Here is a 24184-nt window from a genome sequence, read left to right on the forward strand (position 1 = left end):
TTTATTTATTTGGTTAAAAATTTTGAGAATAAACCAGGTGTATCATATAACAGAGATGCACTACTCACTGATATTTATGTCCACTACTTGCAGCTAGCCATATAATACCTTGAAATACTCTGTTCCTTCAGCAAAGTTGCGGGCTAAGGTTCCTATGACCTGATCGAGGCGATGAGCCGCTTCCTGGCAGGGACTAGACAGACCCTCCTGTTTGCATAGGTCCTCAAAGCTCACAATATCTTCCAAATCAGGTATAAAGCAAATGGCATTCGAACAGCAATGAAGACCTCCAGAACGTATCATTCTGATGTAGCCCATTGCATTGCCTGAATTAGAATATGCATTAAATATTAATGTATTATGGTTACCGTAACTTTATGTAACAAACTTAAGTTTGTGAACTGTTCTTTTAAAATCACGTTCAATTACAATGTTTACATGAAAACAACAGTTAGGAGGTCAATATCTGACTATTTTTTTTATTGCTAGTGGGGTGGGACTAAGTCCCTTGTACTGCGGCCACTTCTGGCCCATTGTACAGCCCCAGATGATAGGTGAGGGTGATTGTGGAGCAATTGGTGGAATGAAGATTGGCAGGGGAAAGCGAAGTACTCGGAGAAAACCTGCCACAGTGCCACTCTGTCCACCACAAATCCCACTTGACCAGACCAGGGATCGAACCCGGGCCGCCGCGGTGGGAAGCCAGCAACTAACCGCTTGAGCTATGGCACGGCCAATATCTGACTATGTTTATTTAAAGACTATTAAAATGGAAAGGAAAAAGTCCATACAGTGTTACAACATAACTCAGTCTGCAGGTTTCTTACATCAGTGGAGCAATTAAATTTTTACAACTTGTAATAAGTTAACCAGTGATAACCAGAAGGAAACGGTCACTGTGCATGATTATGTTCTGTGATTCATATCTTACCAATGTGGCTGATCAGCATTCGGAACTGGTCCAGGTAGCTGAGTCCATCTGCGGTGAGGCCCAGCTTGCGGATGCCCTTATTAAATTTGTCAGCTCGATCATACGAATACTTCTGCTCCAGCCGTGTCTTATTCTCTCGAAAATATCGGATGTCCTTAATTAGGCGTGACTTGATGTGTTCATCATACATAAACTGAGAGAAGATGAAGAATTTCTTCCTAAGAAATTGGTATGTAAAATTTACCTGAAATATTTATAAAACAATACATCTGGTGTTAATAATCTGGAAACAATATTTCTGTTTTTCGACTAACTACTCATTCTGCAACTTAACTGTACTGTGAATAGTTTTATCTTCTGGGATATGGCACTGTATCCCAGATGAGTGAACTCCTCATAGCCACTACTGTGACAACCTCAAACCCAATATGACTTTAATGTAATCATAACAAATATGTAGAACTTAAAATTACTAAAACAGATATTTACTGTTGTGTTCATTATCCCAGTGCCATGAGTCCTGATGGAATTGGCTACGTGTCGGATGTTGATGGTATTGAGGTGTTTATTATTGCTTGACTGCTCCACAAATATCTGGTTGTTGAGATTGTAAAGGTACTTGGAAACAAAGATGTGGATATTCCGCATTATCTCTAGAACATCCAAACCCTGTAAAATATTTCTTGTTTATAGCAATAACAGAAATACAAGCTAACAACACAGTTTGCACCATTATCATCTACAATAAAAGAGTTATAGTTCCCTCAGGTCTCATATTTAAGAAGTTGGTGACAAAATTTTGGGGTATGCTCTCCTGTTTCAGTGTCCATGAGAACTTACAAGAAATTATGAAACAAAGTAAATAAAAGGTTCTTGCTTCTATTTTCAAATAACTAGCTGACAGACTGACAGTCCGACCGACCAACTTCATGGAGCTGAGTCCTTCTCAAGAAGCAATCACGTCATCAGGTAATGGGAAACCAGTTCCTGATGGACGATTAGTGAAAAAAAGGCCTCTGCTAGACCTCTTCAGCAATATCACTGACAGTGTGTACTGCCCAAGGAAAGAACTTTCACTGGACAAATCCATGATTCCGTGGAGAAAATGATGGGTGTCAAAGGTATGAGGCACAAGTATGGCATAAGGATGTACATGCAGACAGAACCCAAAAGATTGATTCTTCATATCTTCGCAAAGGATAACAAGATATCTAGGTTGCAAATGATCTGCTACAGACATAGTAATGAAGTTGGATGGAAAGCTACATGCTTGGCACTTACTACAAAAGAATAGCTTTTACAACAGCAGTGATCTACCATTACAATTGCTGCATACGAACACCTATTACATTAGAATATTACATGTTGGTCGTAAAAGTAACGCCATGCAAGTGACTTCAGTCACCATTCTCAAAAGGTGAATAAAACTGTGAGCATGCCATGGCTATGTCAAAGTAGAAGGACAAAACAGATGTTCTCATCTCAAAAATATACACAGATGTTACAACTGACACAACTAACACGAGAGATCAAAAAGTGAAGGTAATGTTCTCTGCATTCCTCTCAACATAACACTATTTCTAGGTTCAGCTGCCGCCAAGGATCACATGTTTTGGCACATGTGTTCCATCTTCTGGTCCAGCTTTTAGTTACAATTATTCTATCACATGAAGGTAGTAAGGTAAGGTCCTTGTGCTTAACTAATTAAGCACTATGCCATAAAGACATATGGAGGAGCAAACATATAGATCTGTGATTTCTTGACCTTGGCACTAGTTTGATTGTGTGTGTGTCATCGAACAATGGTATCTGCTCTGGCACGATGTGCAACAATGCAATTCATGGCAAGACTGAAAGCAGTTAATGATCTGCCGTACCACTGTCTTTGCATCTGCTACAGTGCTATATTGGAGTTGTTGGATAAATACTGCTACTGTCTTCAGCTAGATCATGTGTAGACTCCATATTAGAGTCGTATGAGATAAAATGTATTTCAGAATCAGTATCAAAGCTAACTTTTCAATGTCACCTGCCCTACAAAAACATGGACATTTTGTTACAGCACTAGTAGCAAAATTACTGCTTTAGAGATGCAATGTGTCCAAGTTTATAAGGTGAAAGACACCAATATTATGTCATTAACTCATAGCTGTCAGTCTTAAAAAGTAACACTACATTCCACATAAAGTGGACCCAGACTATGTTTGCAAAAATTGAAGATATTTTTTGTAACACTATGAAGTTAAAATATTAACTCCTTGCCCCTTCACATGGTTCACTGTGGTTCATATACTAACCACACATCCTGTTTAAAGCCCTGCACTTGTGGTCAAGAAATGAACTGGAAGTATATAAAGGGTTAATCAGTTTGACAGAATGAAAAGATTTTTATATATGAAATTTTAATGGGAATAAATGGCTCTCTACAAATATTTAATATTATAAACAACAGCTGGTATACTTCACATAATGTGAACATTGCATGGGTCCAGAAAACGAAATCACATGAGCCTAAGTACGAGTCAAACCTCAAAGCAAGATATATGTCAAGTTCAAGTCTGAGCTACAAAATTTGGGCGTTCTGATATATACAGCATTATTATTTTCTTAAATTTATTATGATAAATTATTTCTAAATGATACTTCTGACTATCCATTGCTTTCAGTGTATTCCATTACTGTAAAATTTCTCTTACTGTGCTGCTTCAGCAGAACATTAATTTTGTTGCTCGGATCCCATAGTGCATGTATCAGTATGTCTACAATTTACCTGTTCCAGTGTCTGACTTGGCAAGTGATCCTCGACAGTAGACAAGCCATACTTATGTAGCGCAAGGCTACGCATTTCCCCATAGGTCTTCCAGTCATGGAGGGCCACTGTTGTCAGGTTATAGAATGTCTGTTCTAAGTAATGTTCCACAAAACCTGCATGACAGAGGAGAGAAGAATGCATACAAATTCAATAACATTACTATAATGAAACCTCACATTTCTAAAGTGGCACGTTTTATGCTTAAAAAACTACAGTATAATTATTACAACACTTTACTTAAGGATATCATTTAGGAAGAGATAACAGAAGAACTTCATAAGATTCACAATAATCTACTGGTATTTTGAAAAAGGTCACTTTAATACAACTGTGAATTCCATTAGCAAAAAATGTTGTAACAACTTTGTATTATCAGATGAAAATGGCACTAAATATCTAAATAGAAAATAGTCTACTCTCACTGCAAAAATACCCAGTGACCACGCTGCTGAAATATAATGAAATAAGATAAAAAAAGGCGTTTTGCGAAGCTCATGAAATTTTATTAAGCATCACTTTCAAGAAATGGAGTAAAATATGTTTATTCATAATAAACATATATTTCAATAATAATTCTTACATTTTTGGCTTTAAAATTAAAACAGATATACTTAGTTTTTACATTTAAAAATGGTTTCTCAATATCTAGGCAGAAAACTAGTAACATTTCTGAAACACCTACTCAATCCTTCATTTGATGTATCTAAACAAGAAGTCATGTATGTGCCTCTGATTAGAGTCTCACACGCATGAATCAAATGTGCACTCGGTGGATGGTTTTCACACTGGACAGATGTCACAAAATTAGCCAAGTAAAATATGAGAACACAAAATACTTTCTAAGGCTGAAATATCATTTTGGAAGTGAGAGTACTACTGCCAAGCAGAAAAAAAAACAGCACCTGTCCTCATGCAATTCAAACTTTTTGACTGTCTCCTTCTATATACAATTTTTTTTCTTTATAACTTTCTTGGCATTATCACAACAAATTCCTGAAAAAATGAAACCACTGTGAATTAACCCAAAATTATTTTCATCTAAAAATTAAGAAGTTTCGTAAAATACTAGTCATCAATATTTTTAGAACATTCAATGAAGCATTTGAGCAAGACATAAGAAATCTTAGAAAGGGTGGACATAACATTTACGAATCATTACCTCTGATGTCAATGTACCTATCGAAGAACAGTAAAGGCTTCAACCTGAGCAAAAAAGTAAAGTCCATGATTCCCACGCGAAAGGGATTCCTGTCATCCAACTGAAGATGTGAATGGACATGGAGCCTTAAGTTTGTCTCAATATCATGGCACAAGGGCTGCAGTACCTGGAAAGACAATATCTGGTTTGCCTGATTTGGTTTAAACTAAAGACACCATCAAATAACTTCCACTACTCAATTAATGTGTGTACCTGTTCATTGAGATATCCACATATTTCTTTATCGAAGGACTTCTTCAAGACTTGTGGCGAGGAATTATGCTTGGTCCGCTCCATTGCCAAAATACAGTCTTGCAGGGCACAGAACATGTACTGAAAATATTTCCAATAGACTAAATGCAGCAAAATTATTTGGAAGCATGAAGCTTGGAAAGTTATTTTGGGTTTGCTATGATTATAATGCAGTACAAACAAATTGCATCTACAGTGCAATCCTGAATGTGTGGACAAGATAACTTTCACACAGAAAATTATCACATCCTTGATTTTTAAGTTGGGAAACTGATCTCTCATTCAGAACTTGGCTGATTACACAATATAAACAAAATCCATGGCCTGTAGTCTGCAAGCAAACTATGCCGACCAAGCGACCGCCGCTTGTTGAAGTTAGTACTAACTTTAGCGGATAGATGGTGTCACATGGTCAGCCCAACGAATCCCCATGGCCGTTAATTTCGGTTTTCTAGACCAGAGCCGCTACTTTTCCATTCAAGTAGCTCCTCAATTACCCTCGTGAGGCTGAGTGGACCCTGTTCCAGACCCATTACTTCTCAGAAAATCTGGTAGTGCCAGGAATCGAACCCAGGACTTCTGGATCTGTAGCCAGGAACTCTGACCACTGGACAACAGAAGCAGTCACAGAATAACAAATGCAATTTTTTAAGTATCCATAATTCAATTTAGATTGGTAACAATTTTAACAGAAATGCTAATTAAATGATGGATTTCAGGAAAACAAAAACAAAGTGGACACAAAAATGTAAATTATGAGACAAAAACGTGAGATGAAAGCTCACACATTAAGGGCTAGCAAGTAACTTTTCCAGGTTTTCATCGTAGAAAGAGGGGGGGGAGATTGAGTATGTGTGTATGTGTGTGTGTGTGTGTATGTGTGCACACATGCACAGACTGCAAACTTGCAGGCTGGTAACAACTTCATAATCAACACCCAAAGTGGAGCACAATTTAAAAGGCAAGTACACTTTTGGAAAGAGAAACGGAATCCTGGAATTGTGTGTTGTACATGTACCTTCCCGGTATTTTGCAAATATGGCATGTATCCAGTATATACTGGAAACTTTGTCTCCCTGTACAAAATACTGTAATGATGGTGTATTATATTATGGTAACATAATGTACCGCACACACTAGCTGCATATAGCATTAATTCTGCAAGTAGGTGAATCTACCATCAGTCTCTGTCATCAGCTGTCATCATTTTCATAAATAATGTTTACACAGAAAAGGTTCTTCAAACATGTAATTCATATTTTTTCAGCACTAGATTTATGTTTGGCTTGTGAGCATATGAAGTGGGGGCCTTATTAAAATCATTTAGGAAAGTAAAAGGAATTTATTTCTTACCATTAAACGGTGCAAGTCCATTTTATTTTCATATAAATTTGCAAAATATGTTGGAAGTATAACTCTATGCCAGTAAAAGAATGAACAATTGCAGGCAGCTGCAATTTTCTCCTGAATATCGCACATCATGTCCAGTTTGTGGAGTAGACCAATCAAACTTGCCCATTCATCTTCACGAAACGTTCGCATCTGATTAGCAGTAGACAGCGCAAGGCGAGCAACAAGGCGTCTCTCTTTAGTTCCTGGCCCATGCAACGCTTTTTCAGCTAGTACAAGGGATGACAGAATGTCCAGATGCTTTTCACTATACCTCTTATCCTGGATGACTCCCTTCTAGAATAGGACATGACATCATCATGCATATTAACAGAGTTCACATGCACATGACTACCACAGAAATTCACATCACAGCTGTAAGCAAACAAGAGATTTCTGAGTAACACATGTGTTTTTCACTTTAACAATTTAAAGTTGGCTGTAACCTATACATAATCTGATAATTCTCCATAACTCTTACAAATGGAAACCTGATCAACAATCACTGCCATATGTTCACTACTGTAGCCAATGTATAAATTAATTCACCTTGTAAACTGCTATTACTGACATCAAATAATATTTGAGGTTTGGATATCAATCATTAAAATCTATTTAACATTAGTGTCTCGTGATTTCTAAACACTGTACATTACAAACATTTGTTGCCATTCATCCAATCAATAAACACTGTTTTAAAATTAAATAACATTTTCTGAAACTGTAATGGCTCATTCCACATTTAACAATCAATAAGGAAAATTTCTAGATTCTTATTGGTTCAGACAATGGTGCATAAGACTCTGGAATACTAGGTTCTAGGTTTTTGTCCATCATCTGGTATTCTAACGAACAGAAAGTTTTGGAAACTGGATTTGTTTCTGAAACACTGTGTTCTGTTGAATACTGGACAATGGACAAGTCGAAAAACCTAGTAACCTCGAGAAGACTTTCTGTTATTATACGTCCCCTTGAATTACTACAGCCAGATTTCAGTGAAACTTACCTTGGCTGAAACGATGATGCTGAGAGCTTGATATGCCAAGTGCTGAACCACATGGTTTATTGACTCGGCAACTGTCATGTAATGGCGATGATACGTGTGCTGAATGCCTTTCAGAAGTTCAACTAATTTGCACAGAGCCAACACAGCAGTTTTAGTCATTGGTTTCTCAAGAGTTACATGGAGGTTTGTGACGGTTTTGAGTAAACAACTAATTTCACAAGCATTATGAACTCCCTGTAACAGAATAATGTCAATAATATGGGCAGAGCTTGAGGCTTTGGTGCAAGACACAAATAGTGTTCACAGTATGGTCTTCTGATTTACAGTACTGTGAAGTCTAGTAGGCACTGTAATTGAACAAACCTAATATTTTTTAATTCGCTTAGAGGGGGGTGGAGTCCAGCTGGGTCCACTCAGCACAGCGACCACTGATTGGCCTACTGTAGCCTGGCCTGGGTGATTATGATGATGGAGAATTTAGTGGAATGAAGATTGGCAGTGAAAACCATAGTACTAAGAGAAAACTTGCCCCAGCGCCACTTTGTCCACCACAAATCCCACTTGACTAGACCTGGAATCGAACCCAGGCCACCGCGGTGGGAAGCCAGCGACTAACTGCTTGAGCTATGGCGCAGCCTGAACAAACATAGATCAAAGGTTGTAGCATTATCCTAAAGACAGGAAATTACAAAGGTGAAACTGTAACAACAGTGTTACCAACTATGCATACTCAGAATATGTCCTTCTACCTAATGAGTGTCCCTTCCTCCTGCCTTAACAACTATGTTCTTATATTTTCATGAATAATGTGTGCCTTGCACAATGTGCAGGTAAAAACTCACATAGAGATAGTCAGGTGCAAATGTTCACCTGTCTGGATATATTTCAAGGCTGAATGACCTTGATGAAATCTGACATGAATGTTATGCCAATAGATAAAAGTAAGGTAAAAGTTGTCCCCACTATGCCATGAAGACATATGGGGGAGTGGATGTATAGCTCCACCATTATTGACCTCGGAACAAGGAGGAGGTGAACGGTCAGCTTCATGTCTCCCTTGCTTTAACCCCAGTGAGAGAGCCCACTGTACCCGGTGGATAAGAGGCTGAGTGGGCCCCAGAGCTGGTCTGGACATTGTTGAGAGGAGAAAAATCTTGCCTCTACTGGGAATCAAACCCCGGCCATCCAGGCTGTAGTCCATCACTACACTGATGAGCTACTCTGACTCCTATGCCAACAAACACCACCTGAAACTCGTAGCTTTTTTCATTATCTATAATCTGTAATAATATGGCAAAGGATATACTTCTGGTGAGGCAGTGGCACTAGCTCTACTTCTGAAATGTTCTAACCACTGTAACCAATGGTAACAATACTTACCACAGAAATGAAAGCAGCCATAACAACAAATTTTCAAGCATTAGGAAATGCACATATGCCCCAACAAAAAATTTTTAAAGAGTGAAAACACAGTGTATGTATCATTCAACTAACAGTAGTAAAGTCTATATATGACTTTCACATTTTACAGCAGAATGATAGACAAAACAATTTTCTTTTTAAGAATTTCAATTCATATTGACATTAATAGAAATCTTCAGATTACTGAAGGTCATTTTTTCAAGATTAGAATTCATATTGTTAACATGTTCAACAAAGCTATTTTGTACAGTTAAGACCATTCTGAATGTCAAGTTCCGAAGAATGCATGTGCAAAACTGTGTGCACTCCGGTATTGATCGCACTTGTCCAACCTTGATTATTTTTTGTTTTGTATCTCCAGAGTTCAAGCAATTCAGAAAGTAATCTTCACTTCAATTTAAAAATATAATAAAAGAGGAATATTAAAAACAGAAATCCAACACAAACCTGTAAAAATAAGCCACACCTCTGGTTCAAATCATCCAACTTCAGTACAGTAGAGTCCTGCTTCAATGTTGTTTCCATCTGAATCATCCACAAACAAGCCTGAAAATAATTAAAGCAACACTAACTACAAACTAGGAAACAAACACTATACAACGACATTGGCATTAAGATTCCCCTGTTGAACAATGTTTTGAATGTAAACTAAAGTATTTAGTACCATGAATTATGAGAATAACAGCGTAACTTCAAATTACTTCTGTGACATCATTTTTATTACATGTTCATACTGGAAATAATTTTCATATTCTTCTGCATGTATAGAACAGAAATCCACAGCTAAACGAAAATCTGATTCTTCCCACAAATAAAAATTGTGTTCTCACATAAATGATATTCCCAAATGTTTATTAAACTGATAACATCATAAGTAAAAGAAAGGGCAAAGTTGTCCCTATTAATTTTAATTCACTTAGTGGGGGTGGAGCCCAGCTGGATCCACTCGGCATGGCAGCCACTGATTGGTCTACTGTACCTGCCCTGGGTGATTATGATGATGGAGAATATGGTGGAATGAAAATTGGCAGGATAAACCGAAGTATTTGGAGAAAACCCGCCCCAGCACCACTTTGTCCACATTCACACCAGTTTCATGTGCTTCATGTAGTTTTACATTCTCATAACATTAGAAGATAAAGCAACAAATATTTACATTTTAAATGTTTGCAACATCTGATGTGATTTTTGAGCTACAGACTATACAAATTAACTTCTAATTAATCAGCTGAATTTCACAGCCAAAATACTGAAGCTCATTCATTTACATTACCCTTTTACCATCTAGAAATGCATGTAGTGTCACAGTCTGATCTCTGGACATTCTCACTACGACCATTTTGACCAAAAACATTATCAACAGACCTACTGATCCATCTTTTTACTTTTCCTTCATCTGCCTGAAGGTTCAAATTGGAATTATCAAATATCAAAACATCGTATATTCCACTTAACAACAGGATTCCCATTTCAACAGTATTGTCTGAAAGTTGTGAGAATGAAAATTCCGATCATACCTGAAGGCAAAATGTCCGAGCTTCCTTTGGTAGACTTTGAGATTTCTGTTGAAGATATGTCTGCCGGCGGCTCTGCACAGTTTGCTGTGCTTTCTTGTCTATTAATTTAGCCATATTTGTCAAATGGGCTAAAAGAAACTGCTCTGGGAACCACAGCATGTTTCCCACCAAGGTAACTGCTGGTATCTGAAAATCACAAAGAATACGTAATAGCTTTTCCAGCCTTGCAGGTGATGCCAATGTTTCAGAGCAACAATCTGCTCCATTTTCAGTTCCAAACTGAGTAAGGCGAGGACACACTTAGGTTGCTCCAAAGCAGGGTGGGGGTGGGGGGAGACAGCCCAGACCAGGCGAATAGGAGCAGTGAACAGGGAACCAATATTAGTCATCACAGGATGGATATGAAAGGAGAAAGGAAATGGTCACTCAATTCAATGGGGAGAAGGGATACAATTTTGTTCAGGCTAACTGAAATGATGAACAGAAACACTTTAGATAAAAATTAGGTTCTTTTCAAGACCCTCATATTTGCCACAGGATGGAATGAAACTTGAGAGAAAACATGCACCTTTTTAGGGATATTGCATGCAGGTGGTGGGATGTGACAAAAAAATCCTTTTTCTGAGGACCCAAGTAAGGCGGTGAGGCAGTTGTTGTCTCTGGGCAAAGTTACTAGCTTGTCCTTCGACAGAATGTTCTTCTTGCTTTCCTCTAGGGCATGAATAAAAGTCACGGAGAAGCCATTGTCCCTGTTCATACTGTTAGGGTGGATCTCTGTCACCTCCCATTGAGTCAACCACTACTCCTGTATTTATTGGCTAATATGTTGGCGCTGTTAAGCAATATGTGACAACTGAAGTCAATGCTGCGTTCTGATGGCCTTTTCTTCAATCTCTGTCACTTCTCTCATGAGCCAGTCACAGTGCTTAACTTTTCACTTCCCATATAGAGTGACACTGAAAAGGCTATATATTTTCTCAAAATTCCCATTCCTTCCTGTGAACAACAAGGTCCTGAAATGGGCCATTTTTCTCATAATTCACATCAGGCCATGCCAAGCATTCCTTCTCTCCAATCCATAACAGATCTGAGTGCCTGACCATGCCCTTCCTGTCATGATTAATAACGGAATCCCCAAAAAAGAATCATTCTGTTACATTTCCTGTTAACTATTGCTATTTAGATTGGTCCCCCACCCACAATGGATCTGAGTGACCACATCCCTTACAACCAACTGTATCCTTAGAACTCTCACTTTGAATATGAAGATGAGGACTGAAAGTTCCCCAGAATATTGGTATACACTTACAAGGAGGCATGGTGACACAACCGAGACCACAATCTGAAGAGACATTACCTTAAAAACCTCTAAACTTGCATCATATGTAAATGATTAGAAGATATTTGCAGCCTGACCTACAATAAAATGTTGTGTGTCTTGATGATGACAAAATGATCTAGAATCGTAACATAAGAATCCTGGGCTAATGTCAACATCATACAGAATCACTAAAATTATAAACCCCTACAGTTTCATTCTAGTATAATTTGTTCCCAGTTGATGCATTCACTGCAAAATGTGCGAAGTGCTGATGGGTTGCTAAAGATTAATATATTAACCATGAGATAACTATGATACAAATAAGGGAGTGAATATGTCAATGTCTTATCAACTTCCTATGAGCATATTTTAAATGTGAACAAATTTCTCAGGCTGAAGTTGCTAGGTAATTCCTTAAAATTCATCTATGTGGCTCCTCTGGAGCTTGTGAAAGCAGGAAATTATATAGTTTCTTGTATCTGTTTTACTTACATATGTGTATCCAATATCTATAGTTATATTAAGATCTAAAATACTACAGAAACAGAAAAAAAAAGCAAATTACCTTTTTATTTAGATCCCACAATTGTTTGAACAATTTTTTGTCAATTGTTCCGAACAAGTTGAAATTAAGTACATAGACAGCACTGAGTTTCACCCAGAGCATCAAATGTTCTGGGTCCAGCTGCTCTGCTGTTTTCATTTCTAAATCAGTGATTGAATTCCTCAAGTAGGAATTAAATTCTTCAGCCAGAGTGACATTTTTGCTGATAAATCCTTTTGCGCCATCAAATGAATGTTCTACCATTTTCTGTAATACCAGACACAAATCAAAACTGGGACACCTGTAGGCTTATACTCTTATGCATAAACCATGTTTCACACTGGAAGCAAAGTTGGTAAGCTGTTTATACACACACACATACATCAAATGTTTCCATCTGTATGTGCGATAGGAAGTACTTTTAACACCCAGAAAATTAATAAAATCCATCCATACATAGTATAAAAATATTATGTACTCCTCTAGATAAGGTTTCAGAACTACTACATGCAGAGTGTGTACAGTGCTGAAAAGAGGAATTAGGACTCAATGCTAGTGCTAAAAGAAAGCATGACTGAAAGCAGATACATTAGGCATATAATATATTTTCTATTGTTTTTAGACTTAATGTAACATATATCATTTAGGATTTTCCTCAATTTAAAGTACACTAATATTGTTACCAAGGTAAACTTTATAAACGTGTAACAGCATCAGGAAGGTTTCACCCATATCTGCATACATAGCCATATTTACATTACAATTGTTTAAAGTAATTTTCACAAGGTAGAGGCCTTGTGACGAGCTGATCACTCGCCCAAGGAGTCCTACCGTATGTGTAAGATCTAGAAAAACTGAAGTGAACGGAGTTCATGGAGGTAGGCCTAGGCCCACTGGGGCTGTAGTGCAAAGGAAAAACAAAATTCGCAAGGATTGCTGTACAAGGAATGAGAAAAAAGGTGGATACTGGAAGAGGCAAAATTAGAGGAAGCTGAGAATGGAAGATGTTCCACATGCCTGGTGGGAGGGAAGCAGTACATGTTTCTTTACACTGTAATTATCAGGAAATTGGACAGATAAACTATTACAGAATCAATGGTTAATAATTACTTACCAAACTCGGAAACACTAAACTGCACCAACAAATCTTATGTAAGGGTATGGGTAAATACTTATTTAAGGTGAAATGCAGTAATTAAATAAAGAGAATAAATAAAAATTAGGTAGTGGTAAAACAAAAGAGATATTACTGTAAAGTGTAAATCATTTCGGGACCATTACACTACACTGGTGTTACACTGTTTTTACAAACTGGAAAAATATTTATTGTATAAATGGTTAATACGTTTTTCACTTGCATTCCATTTTTTGTAATCATATTTATTTATGTTCTATGTCTGTGTTATGTATATTTCATATTATGTTAGCTAGACTTGATCCAATGATTAACTGGAACATTTGTTCTGATATGTGACACATTCTCTATCCAATGATTTGTGAATCTACTTCTGGATCTGCTTGAATTTGAAATAAAAGAACAAGAACACAAGCCAAATGTTACATGGGTGCAGACCAAAGTAAATCAGAATAACACATTAAATTAATTAACTAATTTCCTTTTCTTTAACAGCATAAAGGCATGGAGGTGAGTGGCCATCTTCAAGCCCCAGCTGCTTTACCCTGGGGGAAAGAGCCCCCAGTACCAATGGATAGGTGGCTGTGTAGGCCCAAGAGGAGTATGGGAATCGAAGCCCAGCCATCCAGCACACAGCCCATCACTATAATGACTGAGCTACTGCACTTTGAAATCAGGCCAGGTCTAGTTCACATTTTTCACTTCCAAATAATGATGTGATCGTTGTAAATGCTATGCATCTCTTGACATGACAATTTATACTGCCTTTGTAACATGTACAAGCAACAGTAATACAGAGTAATATGAGGGAGTCAGTAAATAGGTAACAAAAGGATGTAAAATGTAAAACATACAATATTTGAACCTGGAAAAACATTTCTCGACATATCCCCCACTAACACTGATACACTTGTCCCACTGCTCTACTAGTGCATCGAAACCCGCAGCATATAAAAGACTTTTGTCACAACTTTTTGGTTGAAGGTGATCTGAGATGTTTCCATTGCACTGATTTGGACTGGTAGTGATGCACCCACAACTAGTCCCCAGTAACAATCCTATTAAGCATACCTTCTCCTTCATCTGCACACTGTTAAGATATTTTGCATGGACAGACCCACTCAGTAAACTTTTTCTTGATCCTTCAGTTCTTTGTGCTCCCACTGTGCACACACTTTCCAAAACATCAAACCATCATGCATTATGCTGTATGCTAAACCATGGGAGTGCAATTGCTACACTGTCTACTGTTAATTCATAATTTATTTACATCCATAAACTCTTACACAAGTACAATTGGACAAGTCACTTCAGACCATCTAAAACACTACAACTCAGCAACGCTTAAAAATGTACAAAATGATACAAGAGACTAAGAACAATACAATCATCTTAGGATAACTGTCCTCCCGCATCATTATTATCCTCCTGTCAGGTCAAATCAACTCTTCCACCCACTGCACAGCTGCCTCTGTCGCAATCTCAAAAGGGCAACCTGGTCGGACATCATCTGCAGATTTGAACATCTTTGAGAAAATTTACTGACCCAGTTGTAAACAGCTCTATGCAACAAACACTTCCCACCATAAACAGGAAACACTTTTTTATGAATATCCTTTGCATCGAGTCCCTTTGCCCATAATAAACGTGCAACAGAATGCTGCTTTTCGGTAGTACAATTCTCAAGCACGGTTGCCATTTTGACTATTGAAATCAGCCTCTGAACATGCTCATGTGCACCTGCTACCTAGACTGCCACGAAGCTGGACTGTGCTGTTACCTAGTGACTGCATATAATAAGCTATTATGTCCATTACAACTGTTTCACTTCCATTTGTGACCTGTTTGCTGACTTTCCTTTGCAGTTAGGGACACAGTTGATGAAGCTGAAAATTAAACTATGAAACTCTTAATATACCTGGAAAATCTTCCCAGTTAGCAAATGATTTTCAAGTTTTGATAAGAGGTTTTCAAAGTTTTTCAATTTCTCCCACTCAACTCCAAATTTTGAGGGATCATGCTGTACTGACTTCACTGTTCGTTTGTAAATAATCCAATGATCATGGAGTGTGCTGTGGTTACCAAGCACTTCGTCTAATGTCAATAATACAACCAGAATGTCTCCAAGGTGTTCAAATACATCCTGTAACACATTTCAAGATCATATAAGTTGGAGTGAAATACAGCAAACCTTTAATGATGAATCTCAGTAAAATATGTTCATCTATTTCAGATCTGAACCTGCAATCTGTAAAATGGTATGTAGTCCAAAAACTGAATAAAGAATGAATTACAATGGCTGGTATACCATTCTTGTATATGAGGTCAATGTGCCAGTCCCTTCCTAATATGATTGAAATTAACCACTCTACTGTATCAAATGAGATATATTACACACCACCTCCCTCTGTGTGACATGAATACATTACCTCATGCAGTACATGTTCCATCTATGAGATTTCTGTTGAACTGAATAGTTAATAACTATAAAGATGTGAATTTTTAACAGAGTGAAACTAAGATAAATATGAGGGATATCCAGAAAGCAAAGATACAAATTCAGTAAAATTGCAAGGGATTTTCCTTTTTCTCAGAAATGACAGTTCTGCCATGAGAGATACGAACCGTATGACAGGGCTGAGTTCACCAGCCACAGTCACAGCAACGTTGCGCTCGCAATGTGTGTTTAAAATGGCCGTGTCGATTCAAAATCCTGCCAGAGGTGAGGTTCATGCAGTAATTCTATTTCTTCACGCAAAAGGAGAAACTGCTGCTGAAATTCATCTCCAACTTGTTTCTGTTTACGGCGAAGATGTTATGAACAGGCAAAATGTGTCAAAATGGTGTCATGAATTTGAAGTGGGAATTTGAAGTGGGAAGAAGTAATGTTCATGATGACGTAGGAGCAGAAGGCCATCCGTTGTCACTGATGAAATCATACAAAAAATGATGAAAACACTGTGCTGACAGACGTTTAACCATCGATGAACTTCATCAGCAATGTCCAGAAGTGTCAAGAACTGTTCTCCATGCCTAAGGGAGCAGGCACGAGATTTCTACGATACTGGAATAAAAAAATTAATTCCCAGGCTCACTAAGTGCATTGCGATCCATGGTGAGTATGTTGAAAAGTAAATAAAGGTGTGTTGTAAAAGTGCTAGAAGTGAATAAAAAAAAATGCTTTACAAATATTTTCTGGACCTTGTATCTTTACTTCCCAGATATCCTTCGTACTAGGAAGGTGAAGTGAAAAGCAGTAAGCCTGAATAAAGGCTAGTGATCTCACAAAGGAAACTCTCAGTAAACGTTGCATATAACTCTTTTAATATTTATTTTCTTTCACATGTTTGCAGTAAGAGTATGAAATTAATTCTTCTTTACAGACAATCTTCCTATTAAGGGGTTGTTTTACATTTGGTATCATCTTGTGGTGCACTGTGATGTGAAGGTAATGGGACTACACCTTTGTCAAATTATATATTTATGAATGAAGTGAGTAAAATTAATACACCACTACTTCTGAGAAATCTGGTAGCGCCAGGAATCAAACCTGGAACCTCTGGATCTGTAGCCAGGAACTCTGACCATTAGGCCACAGAATCAGTATTCTGACATTACACTTAATAGCATGTTCTTAGCAGATTACACAGATGCATTACAAATACAGTATACAACAGAGGAATCTTATCTGCTCCTTTGTGACAAACTGTTAACAAATCCCAGTGTTCTTGCACTTTTCTTTTTTTGGAGCTTTGCATAGAAAGAAGAAAGGTTACATGAAGGAACTATTACTATAAAGCACAGAGTAAAGAATGAAACTGTCTGGAATCGTGTCTGCAGAGACAACTACTGACAGTCCAAATTTCAAATAATTCAAAGTGTTACATTAGAATCATACAAACCATAAATCTGCATTGTGTGTGTGTGAAGACATACCTGAAAATGGATGCCTGTGGCATTGATAACATATGTAGCATCTCTGGAGGAACTGTAAAGTGCTGCCAGCTGCTCTACTATCTGTACAACTACCTGTTCACAACGTTTAACAAAACAAGACAACTCCTGTAGGTGTGGCAGCATTCGGCTCAAAAGTAACTGTGCAGCACCATCTTGCAAATTTCCTTCCCCTGAAAAAGCAACACACACATATATATAAACCTTGAAGCACAACTATCAGGAGAAAATGGTACCTTGCTCAGAATGCTTCTGTAAAAGACTAGAACTGCAGGGTTACATTCTGCAAGTAACATTTTAAAAAATTATCATGCAAACCAACCAATCCTGCGCATGCTTTCTCAGTCAGTAGATTTTGAACTTGGTCCCACTAGGATCCTCACTGCTTCCAAGGGGTCCTACAGCCACACAGTTACATCTCACAGTGAGCAAATTACCTCATTGCTGGCCATCATGTGAGATAACATTCATGGCTGTGCCCTGGAATACCATAATGACACTTCATCTTTGCAATATCATAGCACATGCTTCAAATTCAATCTACTGTCATAGGACATCTGGACCTAGGGTGAATTCAACAATGATCTCTCAGACTAGAATCCAAACTAGCAGAAGACACTGGCCCAGGATAAGCTCGACCAGTACTTCCTTCAAAACAGGGAGTGTCTCCTGCCGCAGTGCCATCTGCAGAAGGTACAGCCAACTGGGCTTTCTCTTGGGGACTCCTACAGTGATGCCTGACATGGCAATTGTCATGGATGCTCTAGTGTTGATGGTCACAAGGCAAAGCCCTCGGAAACTGGACCATCATCTCTTGCTTGGCTATAACACTGAGTGTGACATGATAGGATGAGGGTGATAATGCTGATGCCTTCTTCCCTCATCTGCATCTGCTTCTGCTCCTTTCTCAGGTCCTGGTCAACATCCTCCACCAGGTCTCTGCCAACAGTCTGTTCTCAAGTGACAAGTACAGTGTTCTCACATCACCAGAATACAGAACATCCAGTCCTGCAGTGCTCAGTTGCTGGTGACCAGGTTCCAACAGGACTCCAGTTCTTACTGTTCTCTACTCAGCTGGGAGTGCTATGCCACACCAGTTCGTGGTGTCCATAATGGTCATTGAGCACAATATCTCTGTATACAACTCCTTCAGGGATAGTATAAGAAGTTATCAGCCTACTCCTGGAGGAGGGTGAGTAGATGCATGACTTTCTCCTAGGCTGTCAAGTTGTTGTGCTCCACCAAGACCTCTAAGTGACGATAACCCACAGTTCAGGATACGGCCTGGTCAAACCTTGGCAGCTTTACCCGAGTCACACTGGTTAATGAATTCCTGCTGCCTCATGCCCAGCTAGGATTTGACTTCTGGTAACTGTGTCTTGAACTCCCATCTTGAGGCTTCTAACAGTTCCTTTGTAATCTGTATGTCCAGTCATGACCTTTGGATCTCAATGTCTAGATCCTTGCAAAGGTCCTCAGCCCACTGGTTGACAGCTGCAAAGATGCCTTCTACACACTTGCTTAGACTGCCCACGATGGTTTCTTTGAATTTGGCCTCAGCAGACCAGATAGCAATGACTGTGGCCCTCACATCTTACTGGCCAGCACTTACCATGGCACTTTGTGACATCATGGGGTTTTTCAATTGATCTAATCCTTCCACCTGCACTACAACCCTGGGGTTGACTCAGCCTCTAAGAAATCTTCCCGGGGGTAAAGGGCAGCCAGCATGTAAGGCTGACCTCACTGCCATCTGAGAGCCAACTGTCTAGAGAATGTGGGAGTCCCAACATCTCACAACCCTATAGGCCGCCATGGCTTGTTACAGGGATAGCTGTTTACCTTTACCTTGAAGGGAAATGTAGAAGTGTGAGTACTCAAATGCTGTTTCATGTCTATTTGATCCTCTTTCGTGGTATTTGCTGTTGTTGATTGAATCACTGGATATTAGTAATTTGTGGGTGTGTATAGCCGTATGATTTCTGACATGTGTACAGGGCCTTTTTTTTAGTAACTTCACTAGTTTATGGCTCTTTGCTTCACAACTAGCAGTGCGCTGCTTGCTGCAAGGCACATGCAAATTTTGCCAATGAATCAGATTGCCTGAGGGCCGATAACCTTTAGAATATAGTTACAATTCACAGATCACAGGAGGTGTTGAAAATGCTGTCCTCTCTACACATAGACATTTGTCACAATTAACTGTTTAATTAAGAAGCACAGGTACAAAAGTCCTTCCTGCACTTACAGCAAACCAAACACCAACTTTCACTGGATAGTTTCAGCAATGTGTTCCCATTCTTGCACTAGACTTTGATACTCCAGTCTCTTGAGCTAGATGTTTCAGTAATTTTCTATCTGTATATTGAAGTATGGCCCCTGAGTCATGTAATTTATACTCGGTAAGCGCTTGATGCTTATGTTTTTGTTTCTTGTCTATTAAGAGTCCAGTTGTTCTAAGTTTATTCAGCAAATTGTGAATTGTCTCTCTTCTGTGAACTCTTTCATCACAAAATTTATATTAAAATTTTCTCCAACACTTTCTAGGAGATCTGTATTTCATGTAAGTGTCATATAAAAATACATGTTACTCTAAAGTATACTGCACCATGACAGAACATGCTATTCACTAATTGTAACTGAGAACAAATGGCTAATGGAGCTGACAACAAAGCTGATAACTGCTGCCCACTGCTGACAAATCATAAACAAATTCTCACACATGAACTGCACTGCTAGCTATGAAGCATAATGTTGTGAAGTGGTCTACAGGTTAATTACTTCTCATTCCAAATATTACTGGCTGATTCGTTGGCAAAATTCATATGAGCCTGGCGGCAAGCAGCACACCGCTCACTGTGAAGCACAGAGCCATGAACTCGTCAAGTTACTAAAAACAGACCCTATATATTTACAGAGGGAGTTGTCTGCAAAAAGTCAATGTGATGTAAAGTAAAATATTTCTTTCTTCAAACTTTTGTTCCTCAGTTAGTTGATTACACCTTTTACACTGTCACATAAAATGGCTATACACTGGGTTCAGGTTGGAAATGTGTTAGTAGGCATTACTTCCTTCCATTTACATGCATATCCAATCTATCACAAGCTGGTGGCAATTGGTATCCTTGCTCTTCATCCTCCTGTTTCCTTGTCTTGCTTCATCACTGCTCTGTTGCAACAGACTGACTCTCCATCTTCCTGTCCATTTGGTAAACTGCTGCTGGCCCTTGCCAGCACGGTCATTCTCGGTTCCAAGTGCCATGTGATTCATGGCCATATCTTATGTCTCATGACTCTGGGAGTTGTGCAACTCCCTCTCACATCTCACCAGGGTAAGGTGTGCTCCCTTTCATACACTCACAAGAATGCTATAATGTTCCAATGAGTTCTGACTGTCGCACCTTTCTATGCAATAGGCACCCCATCTTGTCATATTATTTTATGTATAGATGTGCTTTAAATAATTCATGTAAAGTTTCCTCTATTAACACATACAAGTTTCCTTTATCTGTGGACATATTTAAATGGCCGCATAACAAAAAAATACTCTGCCTGTGAGTAAATGGTAAATAAATATTATTGCTGTTTCCTTGTATGGTGTGACTTACCTGACAGATTTTCATCAGACCTCACAAACAGTTCACAATGCTTCAGAACTCACCACTGATAAACCTTCTTACACTTCTGCATTTGATGCTACATACCCTCTGCAGATTAGCCAGTGGTGCTGGACCTTAGAAACCTATAAATAAACTCCTTTCTGTTCCATTTTTTAATGAACCATCACTCACACTATATGACACCTGTACACATACCTCCTTCACCATAGAAGAGAATGGTATCATAATATTTGTTTTTGGCTTCAGATTTCAAGTATCTTACTTCAGCACACAGAGTTGCAAATACAACTAAAATTTTGTTTAAGACCTTGTTATCAGTGTCTATGAGTTGCAACAGTGTTGTATGTTCATACGGTACAAACTGAAAAAGATGAAATAATACATCAGTCACATTCTCAAACTTGGCTTTTCAACTTGGAATTTAAATGGTCCAAACGAAAGAAAATGTAGGAGAAGAAAGGCTGCCTGCATGTCTCTCTAAGCAATCTAATGATTACAACAAACTCATACCATAACACAGGGAGATTTAATCTGGGCCCTCAGCATATCTGACAAGCTCACAAGGTAACAAATTACAAAGAGAGCCCACAAAGATCAGAGTAAATGCTATGGTCCCTGTAGATATGCATACATTTATGACACTGCTCATTCACATGGTGAAGTTCCTTTTTAGAAATACTGGAAAACTGAAACATGAATCTTCAAAGTCTGTTCTCCTCTCCAAGGCATCTAAGGGATTTTCAAGGGGAATGTTCATGCTTAGCATTGAGCTAATCCAATTTCTGGAACATTTTTAATACTAAAACAGATCATCAGCCAAACCAGTCCTGAATTTGACCCTAAATGTTGTCACTCAAAACACACGTACAAGTTAACTCAAGTGCTAACACTTCTGACTCGTATTTGTATGTGTCCAATTTGAATTTTGGCCATGACATCAACTATCCTTACTGAAGGTTTAACATGGGTTTAATTAATTTGGGGTAGTAGCTAAAATTTGGCCATGACCACTTCCTACAGCATGTTTTTCAATTCATTATTCACTAAATATGTTACCAATTGAGATTATATGTTCTGAGTTACAGGCAGCATTGTTAAAATAAACCATAAATAAATAAGAATGGCTATACATGAATGCTTAGACAATCTTTAATAATATATACAAGTGCTGAACTATTAACAAGAGTGCACATTACCTGCAGATAGATAGGGCCTAAACTCACATCCCAGGAATCACAAACACTGTCTTCAAGTGCTTCCTCAATTCCTTTAAGTTGAGCACCATATTCCTCAAGAAACCGCCCATATGACCGTAACTGGACCTCACCAGCAATTTCTAAAAAAAAAAATCATGCTCAGATCTCTAAAATTCTGCGAAAGTCCGCTGTCTCTATAGCAATGGTTCTCTGTTCATTTTCTTTCTTAAGTACAAAAATGTTAGAGCAGGAACCAAAAGCTATAATTACAAACTTAAATTTCTTTCCTCCTACTACTCATCATTACTTCATAGATTAGACAAATTGCCTGTTCCAGCCTCCAATACTGTTATGTTTTTACAACCTTCTTCTTGTTCTTATTATGTCCTGTTTACCTGACAGATGATATTGTCATGTATTTAGTGACTAGACACAGGGTTTGGTTTGGTTACTGGATTTACTAATAATTATAAATCGTAACTACAAATAATTATAGCACTACAGCCAATTCACGCACTTTACAATTCACTATGGCATGTACTAATTCTTCTGTTTTCACTATATGCTGCTTGGAAACAGCTTGCATAACAGTGTAGATTCCTCAGCTTCTGTGTTCATTCCCTTACAGGCTACCAACAGACTCACAGCTCCACATGAATGCAACTCCTGGAATTTTTGTATAATCACTCATTTTATACCTTGGAAGAGTATTTTGTGTATTTTAATTAGGGTAATTTTGACACTGATCATACTCATGAGTTTTAGTTGTATTATTTATTTATATTTGTACTTTGACTTAGTACTCTTGTACTGTTTATTTATTTAATTATTTGTACTTTATTTATTATACTTTGGAAGAGAATTCTGAGTATCTTTAAGATCTGATCTTTAATCTGATATGGTCATATTTATATAATTTGTACAAAGGTATTAACAGTTTTAAATTGAATCTGAAGAATTCTAGTCTTGTTACTCATTTTATGTATTGGAAGAGTATTTTGTGAATTTTAATAGGAAGAGTAAACTTAATGCTGGTCATTTTCTTGGGTTTTAGTTGTATTATTTTATTATATCTGTATGATTACCATTGTGCTGTATTTTATTGTTGTTTCTTTTATATATTTGGAAGTGTATTTTGAGTATTTTTGATAGGAAGGGTTGAATTGATACTCATTATGTTTTTTATGATCTCAGTAGTATTATTTAACATATCTGTATATTGACTTGGTACCTTGTACTGTTTTTATTTATGTGTTTTGTTTGACTTTTCCACATCCTCTGAATGTACTTCTAGTATTGGATTTATGGAAATAAAGACTACTGCTGCTTGCTGCTGCTACTACTACTACTACTACTACTACTACTACTACTACTACTACTACTACTACTACTGACTCCTAGCCATGTCTGGGTACCACCTGCCTTCACAGGCTAGAGCTCACAATCTTGCCTGCTAACCACTCACCACTTATAACACCAGTCAGTTGAGTGGTTGGTTAGATTTCTGCTGCTCTTCACCAGCAGTCATTCCTGGCTCAGTCTCCTTGAGATCCTTGACCAAGATTTTTGCTCTCTCCTAGATTTGCACCCATTTAGAAATGGGGCCTGCTTTCTGATGAGGGAGGGGTCGATCATTCTGTGTAGGTGATATGTTTGTTGCACTGGTTGAATATATGTGTTAAATGGACAAGAGGTCTTCTTAGTAGATGCTGGAGACATTCATTTGTAATGCCATCAAAACCACATGCCTTTCCAATTTCAAGGACAGCATTTCTTTTGAGACATCACAGGGTCAGAAATTAACAGGGGTGTCTTCATTCAATGGTAGCTAGCAGGACTTCAACTTTAGCCTTCACATGTCGTCTATGGTCAGTCACACAAGTCATG

The 24184-nt window shown here is 38.1% G+C and overlaps 1 protein-coding gene across 1 annotated transcript in view; it reads right to left on the bottom strand.

Moving 5' to 3' along the window:
* LOC111871126 (WASH complex subunit 4) overlaps nt 1-24184 on the bottom strand; it is a 32890-nt gene that overhangs the window by 6205 nt on the left and 2501 nt on the right. Inside the window, exons 2-16 of the mRNA XM_023863976.2 lie at nt 22298-22437; nt 21297-21462; nt 17464-17654; nt 15446-15670; nt 12414-12659; nt 10528-10713; nt 9458-9556; nt 7589-7822; nt 6547-6879; nt 5155-5274; nt 4903-5068; nt 3702-3856; nt 1421-1600; nt 932-1175; nt 109-326 (exon numbers count right to left, since the gene is read on the bottom strand). Of these exons, the coding sequence (XP_023719744.1) occupies nt 109-326; nt 932-1175; nt 1421-1600; nt 3702-3856; nt 4903-5068; nt 5155-5274; nt 6547-6879; nt 7589-7822; nt 9458-9556; nt 10528-10713; nt 12414-12659; nt 15446-15670; nt 17464-17654; nt 21297-21462; nt 22298-22437 (2903 nt within the window). The remainder of the gene's footprint in view (nt 1-108; nt 327-931; nt 1176-1420; nt 1601-3701; nt 3857-4902; nt 5069-5154; nt 5275-6546; nt 6880-7588; nt 7823-9457; nt 9557-10527; nt 10714-12413; nt 12660-15445; nt 15671-17463; nt 17655-21296; nt 21463-22297; nt 22438-24184) is intronic.

The sequence above is a fragment of the Cryptotermes secundus genome, unplaced genomic scaffold (assembly GCF_002891405.2).
Source record: "Cryptotermes secundus unplaced genomic scaffold, Csec_1.0 scaffold250, whole genome shotgun sequence".
NCBI lineage: Eukaryota > Metazoa > Arthropoda > Insecta > Blattodea > Kalotermitidae > Cryptotermes > Cryptotermes secundus.